The following is an 18,946-nucleotide window of genomic DNA, read 5'->3' as shown; positions in this document are numbered from 1 at the left end:
AATACAGCCATGAACTATGTTTTTCTTGCCCTTCATTTTTGATGTTAGAAACACTTAAACACATAACCACTGCATGGTTAATTTCCAGGAGCACTGTTCTTGGGGCTTACACACAGAAATAAAACAAAGAAATTAAATCAAAGATTTTTTGGTCTCTCTATAGATGTATCCAAATGTAATGTAGTCAAAATTGTTTTTGATAAATTAATAACTGATTCATTTGGTACATGTCCCATTTGATTTATAGAGGGTGTAAAGCTTCTGCTCAGATTCATTAAAGTCCTGTAATTAATCAAAGAATGAATGAATGAATGAATGAATCAATCAATCAATCAATCAATCAATCAATCAGACTTTCTTTGTAGAGCACTTTTCATAGAAAAATCAAAAATACACAGAAAAAGAAGAACCCCCATCCCCAAACCCACAATCCATATGCCAGGTTGAGAACTTGGTATATACAATAATAAAAATAATAATAAAAATAATAATAATGATAATAACAATAAGATACTAATGATAATAATAAGATACTAATGATAATAACAATACACACATATAATAATAATAATTATATTAATAATAATAATAATAATAATAATAATAATAATAAAGAATAGAGCGTAATAAAACATAAATATAATGTATAGTAATAATAATTAGAACAAAATAATGATAATAATAAATATTAATAATGAAAATAATAATAATAATATGTAATAATACAAAATAAATAGCAAGTATAGTAATATTTATTATAAGATAATAATGATAATAATACACACAAAAATATACAAGAAGAAGAAAAAGAATAAAGTTGCTGAAGACCAGAGGAAACCTTTAGACACTTTCAGCATTGCAGGCCCTGCCCCCTGAAAGTCCTGGGACCTTTGAAAAGTACTACCCCCCTAGCAGGGGCATTTTAGGGGGGAGATTATCTACCCCTGAAATAAATTTAGACCATGGGTCCACCTGTCGAAACGCACGTAGTTCAGGGGTAAAGTTCCTGCAGTCCAAAAAAACGCCTTTTCACTGTAGGCTGCCATTCATATAAACTATTATAAACACACACACACACACACACACACACACACACACACACACACACACACACACACACACACACACACATACCTTTTCATTTTACATCCAATGACTTTGCTACTTAAGACTCTGCTTTAGAGTAGAGACCACATTTGCCACCAACTTGTCACTGATATGCAGAGATCTGTTTATAGAGATGAATAAAATGCTGCCCAGCTATAAGATGGAAGCTGATGGTTCTGAATCTACAATCCTGTCTTTGCTTTTTGCCTCTATTGCTCTCCAAACGGACAGTTTTCCTGAACTTACTAAATGTGATATCAATTGAAGTTAAAATGGAAACCAGGATGGTCCTGACACCGTGTTAGCAGAAAACATCCACAAACTGAAGTTCACTTCCGCCTCTCTTTGGCAATGTTCAATGTCGCAGTGCCCCAAGCTCCCAGTCCACCCGAGTCCAGTTGCTAGCATAACTTTAAGTTTCCCAAGCCCCCCATTGCCCCGGCTTGGGACACCTCCCAGTGCTGCACTCCCTCAGGCCTGACTGACTGCCTGATCTTCCTGGCAGCCTTACAGCAAGGGGAGGATCAGGACGACCAGGCGGTTGAGATAAGGACCACATGAAGTTCCCCACATTACCTCACCCGATAAGGAAACAAGCAGAGAGTGATGCAGCGAGTCAGAGATACAGCAAGTGAGATAGATAGAGAGAGAGAGAGACAGAGAGAGAGAGAGAGAGAGAGAGAGAGAGAGAAAGAGAGAGAGAGAGAGAGAGAGAGAGTCAGACTGGGAGGGATTCTCTGCATAGACGATGATGCACAGGGGTAGCCAGTGGTTGTAAGGGTTTTTTGAACTGTTGAAGGATCTGGGTGAACTTAAGGTACCAAAGAGAGCCGGAGGACTCTGAAGAGAAGCTTGGAGATTCACGAAGCAGCTTCAGAAAGATGAGCACAGAGTCTAAGACTTTCTTTGAGATCAAACCTCCAGCTGTTCTCAGGCCTCTTTTAACTCAGATAAGATGGAAGTATGACCTCAGACCTTATGCTCTTTAGCGTATTTAACAAATACTGACCGTGTGATACATAAGGTGCAAATTCCACCACAAGAAAGCTCTTTGTAAGCAAATGAGCTAAAGCAAATTAGGACAGCAGTCGTGAGGAGATTCTACTTGATCATTTTTATGGCGTCCATGGCGGTAAATCCTCTGGAGGGTCTCATGTCAGTTGCAGCAAACCACCAGCTGGTCTCCAGTTCCTCAGCTGAACCACAGACGCAGCAGCACGGTTTAGTCAAAACCCCAGCAGACCTGAGAGGACACAAGAAGGGCACACGCAGCAGCTGTGAGCAGAGAAAGTGGGTGAGTCTGAGCAGAAAGTCCAGTTTCCAAACTGAGAGTCTCTAATCATTCTGTATCAAGATCACACAAAGTGCTCTGCTCTTAACATGTCCTCTGCTGCAGGTGCACTCTATGTGCGGGTCCAGATCAAACTTTGGGTCTGGTTGTAGGTCCCCGATCCAGTCCAGGACACTCAGGAGTCAGCACTCACCAGAGAATGCAGCGCGGGAAAGGAGCCGCATACGGAACCTGCGACAGGCCTTTCACAGCCTGCAGGTAAACAACAACACCTTCAGTATTTATCTCCATCTTTGAGTTAACACTCATCTTTCACTGTTGCTCTTCTCCTGCTGTCATTAACATCGAGGTATTACCTGAAGAAGATTCAATGTTGTATCTTTTTGTGCATTGAAGTCCGATCATGTTTGGAGATCTTACTTGTGCACAAAAAAATTCTGCGACACATAAACAAAGGTTTCTATTCTTTGATATGTCAAAAGGTTTACATTTGTTGAAACATGTTTATCTTTGACTCTGAGCTCTTCCTAAAACTTAGACCAACTGAAACTCATGACTGACATTTATTCAGCTTTTATTTTGAAACTTCCTGTTCATATCTTGTCTCAGGTTTCAAACATTAATAAGGATGAGCCTGTCTTGTTTTTCTCACTGTTCTCTGAAGATGTACTCTACCAGTCAAAAGTTTGGACACACCTTCTCATTCAATGGTTTTTATTTATGTTCATTATTTTCAACATTGTAGATTAATACTGAAGACATCAAAACTATGAAATAGTCTGGTTTTGCCATAATCTGGATTACAACAGTAGTCAAATAGGACTATCCATTGTGTACTAACCCTACCTCTGAACAACACAACTGATGGTCTCAAACACATTAAGAAGGAAAGTCATTCTACAAATGAACTCTTGACAAGGCTCATGTTAATTAGAAACCATTCCAGGAGACCACTTCATGAAGCAGACTGAGAGAATACCAAGAGTGTGCAAAGCTGTCATGAAGGAAAAAGGGGGCTACTTTACAGAATCTAAAATATAAAACAGATTCTGCTTTGTTTAAAACTTTTTTGTTCATTCAATAATTCCATATATGTTCTTTCATAGTTTTTGATGTCTTCAGTATTAATCTACAGTGTTTACAATAATTACAATAAATACAAACCCTTGAATGAGAAGGTGTTTCCAAACTTTTGACTGGTAGTGTATGTGAAGATTTATACAAAGGAATGAATATTGTGAAAATAAATGTAAGATGCAAACCTACTCACTTCAATTCTGGAGCTACAACTACAATTTAAATCTTCAACATTCCCAACGCTCTCCTCTGTCTCTGACTCCATCCACTGTCCTGTCTTTCAATGAAGACATGAAAAAGCCTCCACTCTTAAAAAGAAAACTATTTTTGTTGTTTGCAAATATTGAAACTAATACTGTCAAACGATTCATTTCATTCTTTTACTTAACGTGATTAATCGCATGATTTCATTTCCAAAGGTAACTTGTGATTAATTGTGAATTAATCGCACATTCAAATGTAACTTCAAGAGATATTTTCAATGTTTTAATACTCCTAGCAACATGGAAATGGACAAATATGCCTGTGTATGCAAATGTATGGTTATTATTATTGCAATATTCCAAAACAATGACAAAAACTGTCCAGAAGATTCTCCAGATTAACCTCAAAGTTTCGGTAACACTTTACAATAAGGGACCCTTAATTAGTGTTAGTTAATGCATTATTAAGCATTAATTAACAGTTTAATAATAGTTTAATAATCGTTATAATGTATTACCTAACATTAACTAACACATTAGCTAATGCATTAATAAGCAGTTAATTAATGTCCACTGCTCAGAGTTAATTAATACATTATAAAGCATTAATAAAAGTTACAAAACTTAATTAGTTAACCATTAGTGAATGCTTTCTGGACCCTTATTGTAAAGTGTAACACATGCATCACTTAAGTAACACATTATAAATGCTAAACTGCCTCATAAGCATTACTTAACCATAATTAAGCATTAGTGAATGCTTTTTGGACCCTTATTGTAAAGTGTAACACATGTATCTCTTAGGTAACACATACTCTGAAGCAAAATGAGTTGAAATGTAGTTGAAGCAACACATATAAAGAATTTAACACATTTTATTTAGAATAAAACAGATAATCACAGATAACATCTCAACTGGCACAGAGAAGTACGGTGGCCCTGAGAGCTCACAGCACTGCAACTTAAGAAAACACATGCAAAAAGACAAAACACAAGCAAATTAAGAAAACATCTTCATCAATTTGACAACACATGAGCAGAATTTAGAAAACGCGATGCAAAGACAACAGCACTACACATTAAAAAAAGCGCTGCAAATAGACAGCAACACAACAGAAGTGTTTCCAGAGGACACTTAAAAGTGATGCACACGCTTATGCTTATGCTTATGAGGCAGTTTAGCATTTATAATGTGTTACCTAAGTGATGCATGTGTTACACTTTACAATAAGGGTCCAGAAAGCATTCACTAATGGTTAACTAATTAAGTTTTGTAACTTTTATTAATGCTTCATAATGTATCAATTAACTCTGAGCAGTGGACATTAATTAACTGCTTATTAATGCATTAACTAATGTGTTAGTTAATGTTAGGTAATACATTATAACGGTTATTAAACTATTATTAAACTGTTAATTAATGCTTAATAATGCATTTACTAACGCTAATTAAGGGACCCTTATTGTAAAGTGTTACCAAAGTTTCTGCACGCTCCCAAAATAAACTAAGAACATAGCCTGGCAAACTCAAGCCCAACAAGCAACAACCAGAGATGAACATACCAAAGTAACACTAACACAATGAAGTGTCAAAGTTTACACCTGTAAAGGTTAACTAAACATCCTGCTTTATAAAGCAACTCAACACAACAACACACACACTGTACAACAAGGAGCCTACACTGGTCAGTTCCCACGCTGGATAGCTTGTAACAGAGGCGTCAGGAGCAACAGCCGTGAGCTCGGCACGTAAGGAGCGCCAGCTGAGAGCTGAGAGCTTGGCTAGCTGGTGGTTTTAGCGACTACTCTGGTGGAACTTCAGTTCACATCAACAGTAAATACAAATAACTTTGGTCTTGTGGAGAGAACCATCCAGCAGGACTTAGTACATGAACTTTCATTCAAAAGATGGTTCTTTATCCATTTCTGCTCAAGGAGGTTTGTTTGCATATAGTGGTTAGCCCCAGGATAGCTGGTTAGCATCAGAGAGACAACAGGATCGGGATTTCCACAAGACAGTCTATTCCTCAGAACTGAACATGGACCATACAATGCCACGTCTCCATGTTTCTATATTCCCTCATCATACATGAGCAGGAGAACGTTGGCATAACCTGCATCAACTCATCACAGTCAATGGTCAGAGCATAACAACACAGAGGCTGTTTTCGAAACTAGCAGTATGTACTGATTTGGCCTAAATTCAGTATGTAGTAAGTGAACAAGAGTAAAATCTGCAGTATGCCAAAACTCCTCAGATGTCTGCTGATTTGGGAAAAATTTCACAGTATGCATCGGACCAGTCTGCCTCGCGTACTGTTTCCCACAATGCACAGCGCTCGTTCTGCTTTTTCTTTTTCCTTCTCTTTGACAGGGGGGATCCGTTTTGGGGTGCTGTGAAAGTTATTAAATTCCATATTAACCACTTCTCAACTGTTAAATCATTAGTGAATGCTAATTAAGTATTTTCTCTATCGGCTTGGCTGATGTTTACTTCGGCTGTTCGAAACCGGAAATCCAGTGATGTCTGACCCAGCGTGCTGCATGACAGATCGAACAGAACAGTCAGACTACAGACTAAATTCAAACGCAGTATGTAGTAGGCAGTACCTACTGTCTACTACATTAGTAAGTAGTATGTAGCAGGCCGTTTCGAAAACAGCCAGAGTCTCACATGAAGAACACAAACAGGAGGCTCCACCTTGTGGTGCTATTTGGTATTTCAGTTCTATCACCTCTAGACTAGGGATGTACATGTTCAGTATTTTCCATGATCGATTTTTGGAAATGTTAACGATCAATTATCGATTAATCAATAAAAAAAAATCATTATTATTCTTATGTCAAAAACAAGGCCAAATACATTGTAAATTATATTCAGTCCCTCCAGGAAGTTGCGATTTCGCGATCGCAACTATCAACGCAAATTCAACCAATCAGCGCGATTTTTTCGCGGCCCTGCAATTTTATACAATCACCGCAACTTTCTCGCAACTTTGACCAATTACCTTAATCTCAGCCCCTGTACGTCATCAGTTTTGTCATCAATTTCACTTCCTAGGAACATAAACATAAGTCCTCACTTGATCGGCACTTTTCAACAATAAAACACGCACAGAGAACGGGTGAAAAGAGGGGACGGCAGGCAGGACAAGTGACCATGACAACTTTGTTATTTATAGATTGATGGGCTCAGTGTTCGCTTGGTCTCTACCTGCAGCAGGTGTACTTCATGAACCAGCTCTCTTCACCTCCATGCATCTGTCTCATCTTCATTGATGATTTTTACCCCCGGTGTGCGTTAGTGACAAAGACACAACCGGGGGACGTCTGTTTACTATTTGAGGTTTGACGTTGTTGCCGCCATCACCGTAAAAAGCTCCGCGTCTACAGCTTGATTTAATCCAGTTTGGTGAAACATCAGACACATTTAGTAAGTTTTGATCAACTCCTAGTCAACAAAGATGCAGATTCATTTCAGAGTGCGTGAACTGCCTGTCAAGTGCCTCTGTCACTGCTAGGTGCATTCAGGGACCGTCGTAAATTTGCAATACAGACCTTTCATGGCATTTTTCTGTGAATCAAGAGAATCAAAATACAGTCAGTGGCCACATCAGGAATGCTTTCTAATAACAACTGTAATTTAGCATATTTACTTGCCCCTGAGATGTTATTGGGGGGAAAAAAGCAAAAAAAAAAAAAATCGCAACTTTCACCGCAATTTTTTCAAAAAGCTGTCGCAAATTCAGGCTTTTTGGGCCGCAACAATCACAAAAAAATCCCGCGAAATCCTGGAGGGACTGTATATTTTCTACTACAACAAAATGCATATAACTGACGGCATTGAATACAGGTACAACATGTTTAACACGCTGATTATCAACGATCAGGCTCATAGAAATATTCTCTGCGGACATATTCTTATAATTTGAAGCCTCATAATATTAACAGAAAAGTACTTCAGACTCACAGAGTCCAGTTTTCTGTCTACTCGTTCTTATTGAGAATAATAAACATGTGTATTCAGTCAGGTGTCAGCAGGGAGAGCAACCGGGTCATAATCAGTCCAGCTGCAGAAAAGCTCAGACGGCTCTGATGTTGCTGCTCTGCAAACATAGTGTACTAGCAATTCCCACCAGTCTGTTGGCTTTGTATTTAAAAGGTGGGGAAATTTCCTGTTTAAAGTTGTCAACCTTTGTGTCTGTGTCTGTGTCGTTGTTGGCAGCAGTTGCGTATTGATCCTCTTTAAAATGCACTTGTGGAGACCTGACGCACAGCCGCAGCTGCCAGCTGAGCGTCTCTGCTGTGTGCAACACCTTTAACAGCTGATTCACAACGAAACATGCTTTAAATTAAAACACCTCCCTGATAGCTGAGTGTAATATGAGACCACATGATGTTTGTTCCACGTGATGGAAAATTTAAAACAAAAATGCGTGATCGAGTTATTTCTTAACAATCACTTAATCTCTAATCGATGAATTGTGGTCATCCCTACTCTAGACTGATTGTTACAGCGGGCCTGGGTTCATATCACAGACATACGTAGACTGTATATTAAAGATCACATTACATGTGTGCATTAACTGTGTGTCAAAAAGAAATAGCAGCTTCATAGAGATTTAGCATGAACTGGTTATTCAGCCGTTAACTTCGGCAGCCTTAAATGGAACATTATGTTAACAGTACAGTTCAGTGTGGAGCTGAGAATGAGTTGACCTCAGTTTGTCTACTTTCCACAGGCTGCTCTTCCATCAGTCCCTCCAGACACCAAGCTGTCCAAACTCGATGTTCTGGTTCTGGCTACCAACTACATAGCTTACCTAACAGAGACCCTGGACCAGGGAGGGACCCTGACTGATCATTCCCTGTCGGCCAGGTCAGGTGGATACCTGCATCCAGTTAAAGTAAGGATCCAACAGTTTACTGTAACACATGTCATGTTTCTCTGAAGGGGCGGGACGTTGTTGTGTGTTGTTGCCAAGAATGTTACAGATACATATTTCCTTTGCACAGGTAGAAACAGCTGTGGATTACCTCACGCTGTTGTTAAGCTGGTTCTGATAAGACAAATATGTGGGACTTTCCCACTTGTGAAAATGGCAGGTTATTCAAAATGTACTTCCCTTTGAACAGTTTGTATAACGTAGTGCCTTACAGCGCCATCTAGTGGTGAACCAGGATACAAAGGTCAGCTCCCTTTTTATTAACTCATTCAAAAAGAAACATTTGAAATTACAGCAAACTTGACACCTTTTTATTTTTTAGAGATTATCACAATTCCTTTGATCAGGGTTTGATCCTTTTCTCACACTACATTAAAAAGTCAATCTCAAATGTAAGATGACTTCCACATGAGATTCAGTAACACTGTCCAACTCGTCCCCACTCAGGAAACTTTAGAATATTTCACACAATGACACAAAATCTGAAGAACACAGATCATTAAAACCTAGATTAATCAGCAAATCATGTGTGGAGTCATTTTTGCCCAGGACTTGTGCTTTGAACCTCAAGTGAAGAAAGTTGTCCAATCCTGTTTTTTTCACCTCAGAAATATAGCAAAGGTAAAGTTCATCATTTCATCAAAAGATCTAGAAAATCTCATTCACGCTTTTTTTCCCTTCCGTCCTGACAACTATAATTCACTATATCACTTTATTCACCTGTCTTAACCAGACGTCCATCCACCGCCTTCAGACTGGACAAGACCATAGACTGTATAAATAATGGAGGTAGTATCTGTGACGTCACCCATCTGTTCTTGAGCGCTGTTTTGAAGCCAATCGTCAGCAGCAGCCATATTGGAAATGCTGAACTCAACTAAACTTAGTGTGACGTAAAGAGGCTGGGTTTGAGCCTCCTAGCCAACAGCCATGTGTTTCCGCCTGTCAGTCAAGACAGTCATCTCCTTATTTGGGTAAAACTTGTAATCTTAATATCTTCTGAACCGTTGCATTATAAAAAAATCCACCCCCGTACACTGGGTCTCATTAATGAAACGTGAGTAAATCTATGTGTAGATTTGCACATAAAAGCTCACGCTACTAAAACTCCACTCCGGATTCATGAACGGCGTGGGAAACTCAGATTTGAACGTAAACACGTGTGTAAGATCATGAATGACAACCCATCGTGAACTGACAGCGCGCTCCAGGTTATCATCAATTAGCATAATTCCCTTCCCACGAATAGCAAATAACCACCATATAAGACACAGACCTGTGCATCTGGTCGGCCTGCCCTGCAATCATGGCACAAGAAAAGAAGGATAGAGAGCAAAAAAAGAACTTCTCTGAGGCGGAGATTGAAATTATTTTGGGTGAAGTGGAATGTAGTAAGCACATTTTAATTTCTATGGATATAAAATGTTAAAGCTGGGGTTGGTAATCAGATTTAGATACACTTTTTGTTATACTGGTTAAAATGATCTTTATGTCCTGATGGTGATCAATACATAATGTGTTCTTAAAAAAGAGTGAAAAAAGACACTATCTACAGCCGGAGTAAACCTGGGAAAACACCAACCAATCAGCCTTTTTTGGGTGCCAAAATTTTAAACCATTCAAATCCCGTCCTGCCGTTCTGCCCGCCTCCTGCTCGTACATTTCCCCGTCTCCTGTCGCTGCTTCCCCTGACTCTACTGACTGCCCCTCTCGCTCGACCTCGGGCCTGTCCCCTCTGACCCGATGAGGTGCTTTGCTCAGGACTGTAGTCCGGATCAGAGTCTAAAAAGCTCTCACCACGGGGGCTCTGACAAGCAGAAGAATGAATGACATTCAGTAAGTCCTACAGAAAATGTAGATGTACTGTAGCGTCTGTCCGGACGCTGTAGGGATGACGAGCCGATTGGTGAACACGTTGATCTTTAATAACCGGTCACTGTCGGCCGTGATCACGTCAACCAACAAAACAACAATCAATGTTTAAATGAATGAAGAACTTCTCCTCTTGTCTCTCCTCTCTCCCGCTCACACACTCTACACCTCTCCTGATGCCTTCACTGACCTGTCAACACTGTAGGAATTAAGAGGATCTACGCTGAACACTGTTTAACAAACAGTAGAACTGTTACAGTATTATATATGTGTTATAACTTTTCTCCTGATATCATGTCACCAGTACAACTGGATAATGCTAGCATGACAGTTGTGAGTAGCTAACAGCAGCCATGTTTGTTTGTGTTTTTAACTTTCACTATGAGAATGTTATTGTGAGGACCGGTTTTGAATCAGTCACCATCATATGGTCGCAAGTCAGCGGCGCTCGTGCATGTGAGCGGGGGGGCGTCGTTTTGGAGGAGCTCTGAGGGAGGAGGGGAGGGGTTAGACGGAGTCATGAGGAAATGCTACATTTAAATTCATGCTAGTTTTCCGAGACTACCAACCCCAGCTTTAAGTCTCTACATATAAAACACATGCATTTGTATAGAAGACTACATTCTTACCGACAAGCCAGCCGTCTCTAACAGCTCCATTCTCCTGCTCATGCGTCCCGCCGGGCCACCGAGCCACAACGTTGAGCGACACAGTTTGCATCACATATCAGCTGCACATTCACAGAATGGAAGTTTTTCCGGTTTTATGTATGCAAATGCATCATCAAATGGAGCCTTGATGTGTATGTGTGTGCAGTCTATGGCACCGATGACATTTGGCATGTTGGTCAGTGCCCTAAACCCCCCTTTACCTTGATTTGCCGTCGTGCTCCATAGGGGAATTGAATGTACTCCGGCCTTAAAGGGGACATATCACGCTTTTTTCATCAATATATATTGGTCTAAGAGGTCCCCAAAACATGTCTTTAAAGTTTATGCTCAAAAAAACACTTTGAAATCAGATTTTGGCATGCCTGAAAAGTCCTCTTATTCATTCCTCATCAGAACACTCTGTTTTCTCTCTGACCACGCCCCCTCAGGAAGTGGATGTGCCTCGGCTCTCCAGCACGTTGATCTAATGTTTACATGTTGGCTGAATATACACGGCTGCTCAGAGATCGCGTTAATTCAACCCTCTGAATCTGATCCTGACGGAGAGGCGCCTGTAGCAGGACCTTTCTGAACGATTGGTCATAGATTTAGTGTTTCTTGTTGTTTTATTTATCAGTATGTAGACGTGTGTCTTGGTACACAGCTACGAACATGTAGCTATGTGGCTATGCTAACTAGCCCTAGCACTTATCCATGATAAATAAAAATCATCCACTAGATCTTCAAATCTGCAGACGTGGGGAGTAAAACCGACCTCTGTCAGAAAGGCAGCAGGACCTTTCTGAAGGATTGGTCACAGATTTAGTGTTTCTTGTTGTTTTATTTGTCAGTATGTCGACGTGTGTCTTGGTACACAGCTACAGCTACAGCTACAGCTATGAACATATAGCTATGTGGCTATGCTAATTAGCGCTAGCACTTATCCATGACAAATAAAAATCATCCACTAGATCTTCAAATCTGCAGACGTGGGGAGTAAAACCGACCTCTGTGTTTATTAAGACAGCCTACAACTAGCATGCCTCCCTCCTAAGCTCCTTGTTAGCACACATTTGTGCAGGTAATGAAAAACGGAGGAGGGATTCAGTATTATTTTATACAGTCTATGGGCTGAACAAGCTCCGAGCTCTGACTCTGTGACAGACCGGATATTGTTGTTACGTAACAAAAAAAATGAAGTCTGAAACGGCTGGTTTCACACACATTTACAGAAAGGTGGAGAAATCAAAACAGGGGCAGAATGGATTTTTTTCATTCTCGGGGGGTTTGTAGACATGCCAGGGACACATATTTCAGGTAGAGAACCATTAAAAAGTCAATTTTGCATGATATGTCACCTTTAATTCAATAATGCCGGCAAGTACTGCCGGTAAAATGCAGCTCATTGATGATTCTAGGTCTATCTGCCATCTCCCACTGGAAGGTCCCTGTGGCTAAGAATCCCAGCACAGAGAGCACCTGTATATGTGCAGGTATGGTGTGGCTTCTTTTAGTTGGCCTCGTCAGATTAGGCTCCAGTTAGTCTGTGTGGTTTTTAATAAGTAGTTCATTCTAGTAGTTCATTCTAAATAAACCTAATCTAGATCTGAAAGCTTTAATTGACAACTTATTTGTTGTAAAAATATGCTATATATATATTTTTAATATTTTGTCATGTTTAAATGACGTGTCTCAAAGGCATCTGAGTATTGTGTACATAACAGAGAGCAGTACGTATTAAAATTGTAATTTCCAACAGTCACAAGCAGTATTTATGTGTATTCCTACATTTACACAAGCGCTACACACAGTGGGGAGCAGGTGTAGATTCTGTGAGTAGTTACTCACAGATCAGCTCTACTAAAAGATTGATGAATGAGGAAATCTGTGTAACTTGAGACCGTTTGTGTGCCGATAGAGAAATTAGCTATGTAGACCCAAGCTGTTTTTTGAACCAGGCTGTAAACATGTTTTTTTCTGCTGTAAAGGTCGTCTTCTTTGAATGGGTGTGTATGTGGTTTCTGGTGTTTCTGCAGCCAGCCTCAAGTGGACGCTCAATGAATTGCAGTTTATAAAATTTCCGCATGGGCTTCATATTTTGAGACCGTAGGTTGCCGTTTGGACAAAATTCAGCAGCTCAGCTTTTAACTACACATGTTCCCACATCCCCCCACTTTAGCATCTTTACATTAGCTCCCTGTTGTTTTTAGAATTGATTTTAAGATACTTTGAATCACGTTTAAAGTACAACATGGACTCGTCCCTCCATATATCAAGATAAGATAAGATAAGATAAGATAGTCCTTTACTCGTCTCACAACAGGGAAATTCAAGTGTCACAGTAACAGAGTAGACAGTGCAAAAGAAATATATAAAGCAAACAAGAGCCTATAAAGTAACAATTATTTTAAACTTATTAGCAATTAAAATCAAAATTAAAGAGGTAAAAAATAAGCATATCTACAACATATATATATATATATATATATATATATATATATATATATATATATATATATATATATATATATATATATATATATATAGATCAAAATGATACAAATATAAAATGCTGCCAATGATACTGCCTAAAAAAATAATTAAAACCTCTAATTAAAACACGCTCAGGTAACATCTCCTGTAAAAGCACAAAAATAAAAATGTGGGGTTCTTTTGGGAAAATTCTGTTTATTCATTTTTCTTCATTCTTATTCGGACAAACAGTTTACAAAACACCATAGAGTACAACAACAAAACAAAAACAAAGAACAAAAAGAAAGAACAAAACCATGCCATGACAAGGAGAGTTGCACCCATAATCTTCAATGTAACATACACATACATATCTTCCCCTTACACCTTACTCACACATCTACAGGTGGCTGACATTTGAACACAGAAGAAGTACGAGTACCAATAATTTAAATATTGTATTGACCGGACTCTAGATGGGCCATCCAGGGGTCCCAGGTCTTGTGAAACAGCTGTGGGCTAAAAATGTGTTTTTAAAAGAGATTTAAGAGACGATAGAGAATCTGCCTCTCCTCAGGGAGTTTTTTCTAGTGGGTCAGGCTCTGACAGAAAAGACCCACTAACCTTTGGTCCTCAGCCTCGACTGTGGGACGGCAGCTAAGGACCTCAAGATCAGATATGTACTAAGGTGCAAGTCCAGAGCGTCTTTAAAAGTCAACGATAAAATCTTAAAATCAATTCTAAAATGTATCTGGAGCCAATGAAGCTGAAACAGGAGTGATGTGGTCTCTCTTTTTGGTTCTAGTGAGGAGTCGGGCTGCAGACTGTTAGTTTCAACATGTATACAGTGAGTTACAGTGGTCCAAACGAGAGGAGATAAAAGCATATATGACCGTCTCAAGATTTTCACCAGATATAAACAGCCTATACTTGGAGAGTCTCCTCCTCAGCTGTATAAAACAAGTTTAGGTTGACAGTAACACTTGTCGTGTCTCTCTCCTCAGAAGTGGCCCATGCGTTCCCTGCTCTACTGTGGCAGCGTGGGAAACCTGCTGACGAATGTCCCAGCCAATCAGATGCCACCACCGCCTGGACAGAAGGGGACACACCCACAGACCTCCACCTTAGAGGAAACCAAAGAGTGATGGTAGACCAAGAGACGTAACCTCCACTCTGATGTGAATCGTTCTGCCACATTACGATGAAGAGGGAAGTGTTGGAAACAGAAACAGTCCCTGAATTCATTGTTCTCAATAACCAGCCCTTCACCGAGGTGGAAGATACAAGCTTCAACTGGAGCCTCACTAAGACCAACCGGCCTTAAATCTCAGATGTAGCCTCACCTGAACTGCAAAGCTTCGTCTTCAGTTTCGAAGATAAGCTCCTCACTAATGCTTCTCATATTTGCTTCACCATAGACAACTGGACATGGAGTGTTAACACGTCGAGCCTCACTGCCCAACATTTATCCTTTATGGTAGATTGAAACGTTTCTTTTGTTTGGTGTCTGTTTCTAAAACCAATGAGAGTATTCAGGTCAATTCTCTGAGAGACTTTTTGTGCTCTTTAAAATGAAAGAAAGGTGTGTCTTTTTCAGTACTGGTCAAAATGAGTTCAAAAATATTGGATATTGTCAAAAATCCAATTTCGTCCATCCCTGTAGTAAAGATGTGTCTCTTACCAAAGCGTGCGATTGTTGTTAAAGTAAATGAAAGAACACAGACCTTCTTGTTAATCCTACTTTTCTTTGTTCATCTTCCATCAGGATGCAGAGTGATGACGTCATGTGTTGATTTGTAGGAACATCAAATTATGAACGGCAATCGCCCCTCCTTGTGGTCTCATGTCCAAAAGAAACCACTAAAGTGCCCTCTTGGATTCCACTGTAGTAGATCAAACATTAAAGAAGGCCTTCTCTGGTGCCCTCTCAGTATGAAGGTAGATATGTTGCAAAATGCACAAGCTTGTAGACTTGATTTGAGAACCTGCAGAATACGATTTGAGAACTTGTGGATCAAAAATGTGAACTTGTATGTTTCATTTTTCACCAAGCGGCAACCTCCGGTCTAAAAATATGAGTCAATGCGGAAGTGTTAAAAGCTGCAGTTCATCGAGGATCCACTTGAGGCTGGCTCCGGAAGTACCGGAAGTCACATACACATGAATGGGAAAAAGACGATCTTTGCAGCATTAATAAACATGTTTACAGCCTGGTACAAAAGATGAGTGTAGTCTGAATAGCTAATTTCTCGATGTCCTCTCACTGTGAGGGGGGTGAATTTTTTTCTAATTTGGTAATTTCGAAGATATTGAGATTACTAGTCTTCCAATGAGAGGCACAGCTGCCTGCAGGAACACTGCAGCTGTTGGCTAGGAGGCTCAAAGCCCGCCTCTTTACGTCACACTGGCTCGACAGAAGCAATATGGCTGCCGCTGCCGATTGGTCTCAAAACAGCTCTTCAGAAACAGATGGGTGATGTCACGGATCCTACGTCCATATTTTTTACAGTCTATGTTTTTCACTTGTAAAAAAATTCACACACACGTGAATTGAATTTGAAGTTATAGAAAAAAAAAATACATGGTAGCTTGTGGAAAAAATGTGAACTTGTATTTTGAAAATTTTCACTTTTTAAAAATATTCATATAGTCACAAAAAAACATTCACACGTGTAGATTGATATTTACAACCACTCGGTGATTACAACCTCTCAAATCGGTTCCTGTAACTTCACAAATGAGCTTTCTCACATTGCAAAGTAACGAAAGGTTCATTCGTGAAGTCACAGGGACCGATTTGAGAGGTTGCAATCACCGAGTTGTGGTTGTTAATATAAATCTAGCGAAAATTTTCAGAATACAAGTTCACATTTTTTTCACAAGCTACCATGTATTTTTTTTTTTCTGTAACTTCCAATTCAGTTCACATATGTGTGAATATTTTTTACAAGTGAAAAAGGAAACATACAAGTTCTCTGCAGGTTCTCAAATCAAGTCTACAAGCATGTGCATTTTGCAACATATCTACCTTCATATCTCAGTGGTAAACCAATGACAAAGTGCCCTCTGGATGCCCCTTTAATGTATAGAACATACAAAAAGCCCTTTGGCTGCTCTTCCAGGGAATTCAATGTGAAACAAAAAGTGCACTCTGTATGCCCTTATAGTGAATTATAGTATGTTATGTTAATTTTGTAATGTAATCAATAGTACAGAAATAAATCAACAGTATTGTGTTTTTCCTGCAGAAATGATCACATAAACATTCACCAGAATGCAGGAATTCAGTTTTATGGCCCTGTCACACCTTAATGATTTAGCCAGCGTATAAAAAAATTGGCGAGTACGATGGCGTACGTCGCATAGGTTATAGGTACGTTTTACATAAGTTAAGAGCATGCTGGTATACGACGTAGTACAGCGAGTCAGTCGAAACATGTTGTGCATGAAGAAATGCAGCGTATGGATCATACGCCGGCCATGAGTTGTAGGTAAGTTATGCGATCGTTGACACACGCAGACACACGTAGAGCTGCGTGTGTGTGAGAGTGAGAAGCCTTGGAGCCCTCATCAGTGTCAAATAGCAGATTTTAATTATTTTCAACATTGTAGATTAATCCTGAAGACATCAAAACTATGAAATAATCTGGTTATACCATAATCTGGATTACAACAGTAGTCAAATAGGGCTATCCATTGTGTACTAACCCTACCTCTGAACAACACAACTGATGGTCTCAAACACATTAAGAAGGCAAGTCATTCTACAAATGAACTCTTGACAAGGCTCATGTTCATTAGAAACCATTCCAGGAGACCACTTCATGAAGCGGACTGAGAGAATACCAAGAGTGTGCAAAGCTGTCATGAAGGAAAAAGGGGGCTACTTTACAGAATCTAAAATATAAAACAGATTCTGCTTTGTTAACACTTTTTGGTTCATTCAATAATTCCATATATGTTCTTTCATAGTTTGGATGTCTTCAGTATTAATCTACAGTGTTTACAATCATTACAATAAATACAAACCCTTGAGTGAGAAGGTGTTTCCAAACTTTTGACTGGTAGAACGTCTGTTTGATGATCCTGCTCCAGTATGAGACATGAGGACTAATCATTATGTCAAATCTCCAAACAGAGACACTTTAAGCAGAGAGCCAAATATTGATTTGGGTTTTTGCACAGAATATTTGACCTGAAAACAGACATTAAAATGTAAAGTGTAAAGAAATATTGAATCCTATCACTGATAATCAAATTTCTCCATGTCGTCATGGTGAGGCATCACTAAAAGACTGATACTATTTTAAAATCTATTAAAAACTCCTCACAGGGCCGTCAAGAGAAGTGGAAACTAAAGCAGGATTATTTATTTACCTCCAAACACAACACCAAAAGAAACAGAAAAAGAGGTTGAACATTCAACGCCTCAGTTGAATATATTTTAATACTTTTCTCATGTTTTTTGGTGAAAGTAATAATAAGTGACCAAGCTTAATTCAACCACCAGCTAAAGGTAAAATCAGCTCCCCTTATCCATCTGTAGGAATACTCAGTGCATTAAAAGCCAAGATACCTGTGGCCTTTTTAAAGTCACAGAAAACTGTGAGTCAAGAATCTCTGCAGCTTCTTGTATTGACAGTGTAAACACAGAGAGATTAAATCTCACACTGGTTTGAAGTACTCGTTTGTAAACTGAGCGTGAAACGTGAGGTTTTCAGGAACTGCTTTAAAACAAGGAAGTAAAAAGGCTTCACATAACTAATGATACGAATCAACCCTTCGGAGAGCAGCATGCAGCTTTTTATCTTGATTTCAAACTCTCTGCAGTGTGTGAGTGCTGTTTGTAGAATGTTTCCTTCACCTTTGTGCTCTGTTGAAATAATAAAACATATCAGGGTCTGCACGTTTGATTCAATTATTAACTTTGAGTTGATTCTGAAAACAATCATTCATCTTGAAGTTAGAGTTTTGTGATCAAGGTAAAATGTGTGACAGAACTGCATCATCCAGGTTTTGTTCTCCCCCTCCGGCTCTCAAAGACTGTCAGAGGAGGAGATGGAAGGCATGAGAGGGGAAAATTTGGTTCATATTGTAGAGCCCTAAAAACCATCCTCTCTAGAGTCTTATCCTTTTATCGGGATGTTTGTGGTACCGCTTAAAGTCAATATTTGTATTTGTCGTTAGCGTGTGTGTGTGTGTGTGTGTGTGTGTGTGTGTGTGTGTGTGTGTGTGTGTGTGTGTGTGTGTGTGTGTGTGCATGTGTGTGTGTGTGTAGGAGTGAAAGGATGGATGGACAGATGGGCAGTCAGGGAGGGATTGTTTCGG

At 39.4% G+C, this 18,946-nt stretch overlaps 1 protein-coding gene across 1 annotated transcript; it reads left to right on the top strand.

The window, feature by feature from the left end:
* The first annotated feature begins 1,770 nt into the window (after positions 1-1,770).
* Positions 1,771-18,524, top strand: LOC117824624 (transcription factor 24-like). The gene is made up of 4 exons (XM_034700159.1): positions 1,771-2,401; positions 2,504-2,656; positions 8,421-8,585; positions 14,623-18,524. Exons 1-4 carry the CDS (start codon positions 2,225-2,227, stop codon positions 14,761-14,763), a joined length of 636 nt encoding a protein of 211 aa, XP_034556050.1. The 5' UTR covers positions 1,771-2,224; the 3' UTR covers positions 14,764-18,524.
* The last annotated feature ends 422 nt before the right edge of the window (positions 18,525-18,946 follow it).

The sequence above is a fragment of the Notolabrus celidotus genome, chromosome 13, assembly GCF_009762535.1.
Source record: "Notolabrus celidotus isolate fNotCel1 chromosome 13, fNotCel1.pri, whole genome shotgun sequence".
NCBI classification, from domain to species: Eukaryota; Metazoa; Chordata; class Actinopteri; order Labriformes; family Labridae; genus Notolabrus; species Notolabrus celidotus.
This window is presented reverse-complemented; position numbering and strand designations above follow the sequence as displayed.

Excerpts from the sequence above, each read along its gene's own strand:
- LOC117824624 (XM_034700159.1), top strand. The coding sequence starts at position 2,225 with ATGGCGTCCATGGCGGTAAATCCTCTGGAGGGTCTCATGTCAGTTGCA. Across the intron at positions 2,402-2,503 it reads GCTGTGAGCAGAGAAAGTGG|GTGCACTCTATGTGCGGGTC; the intron begins GTGAGTCTGAGC and ends CCTCTGCTGCAG. Across the intron at positions 8,586-14,622 it reads GATACCTGCATCCAGTTAAA|AAGTGGCCCATGCGTTCCCT; the intron begins GTAAGGATCCAA and ends CTCTCTCCTCAG.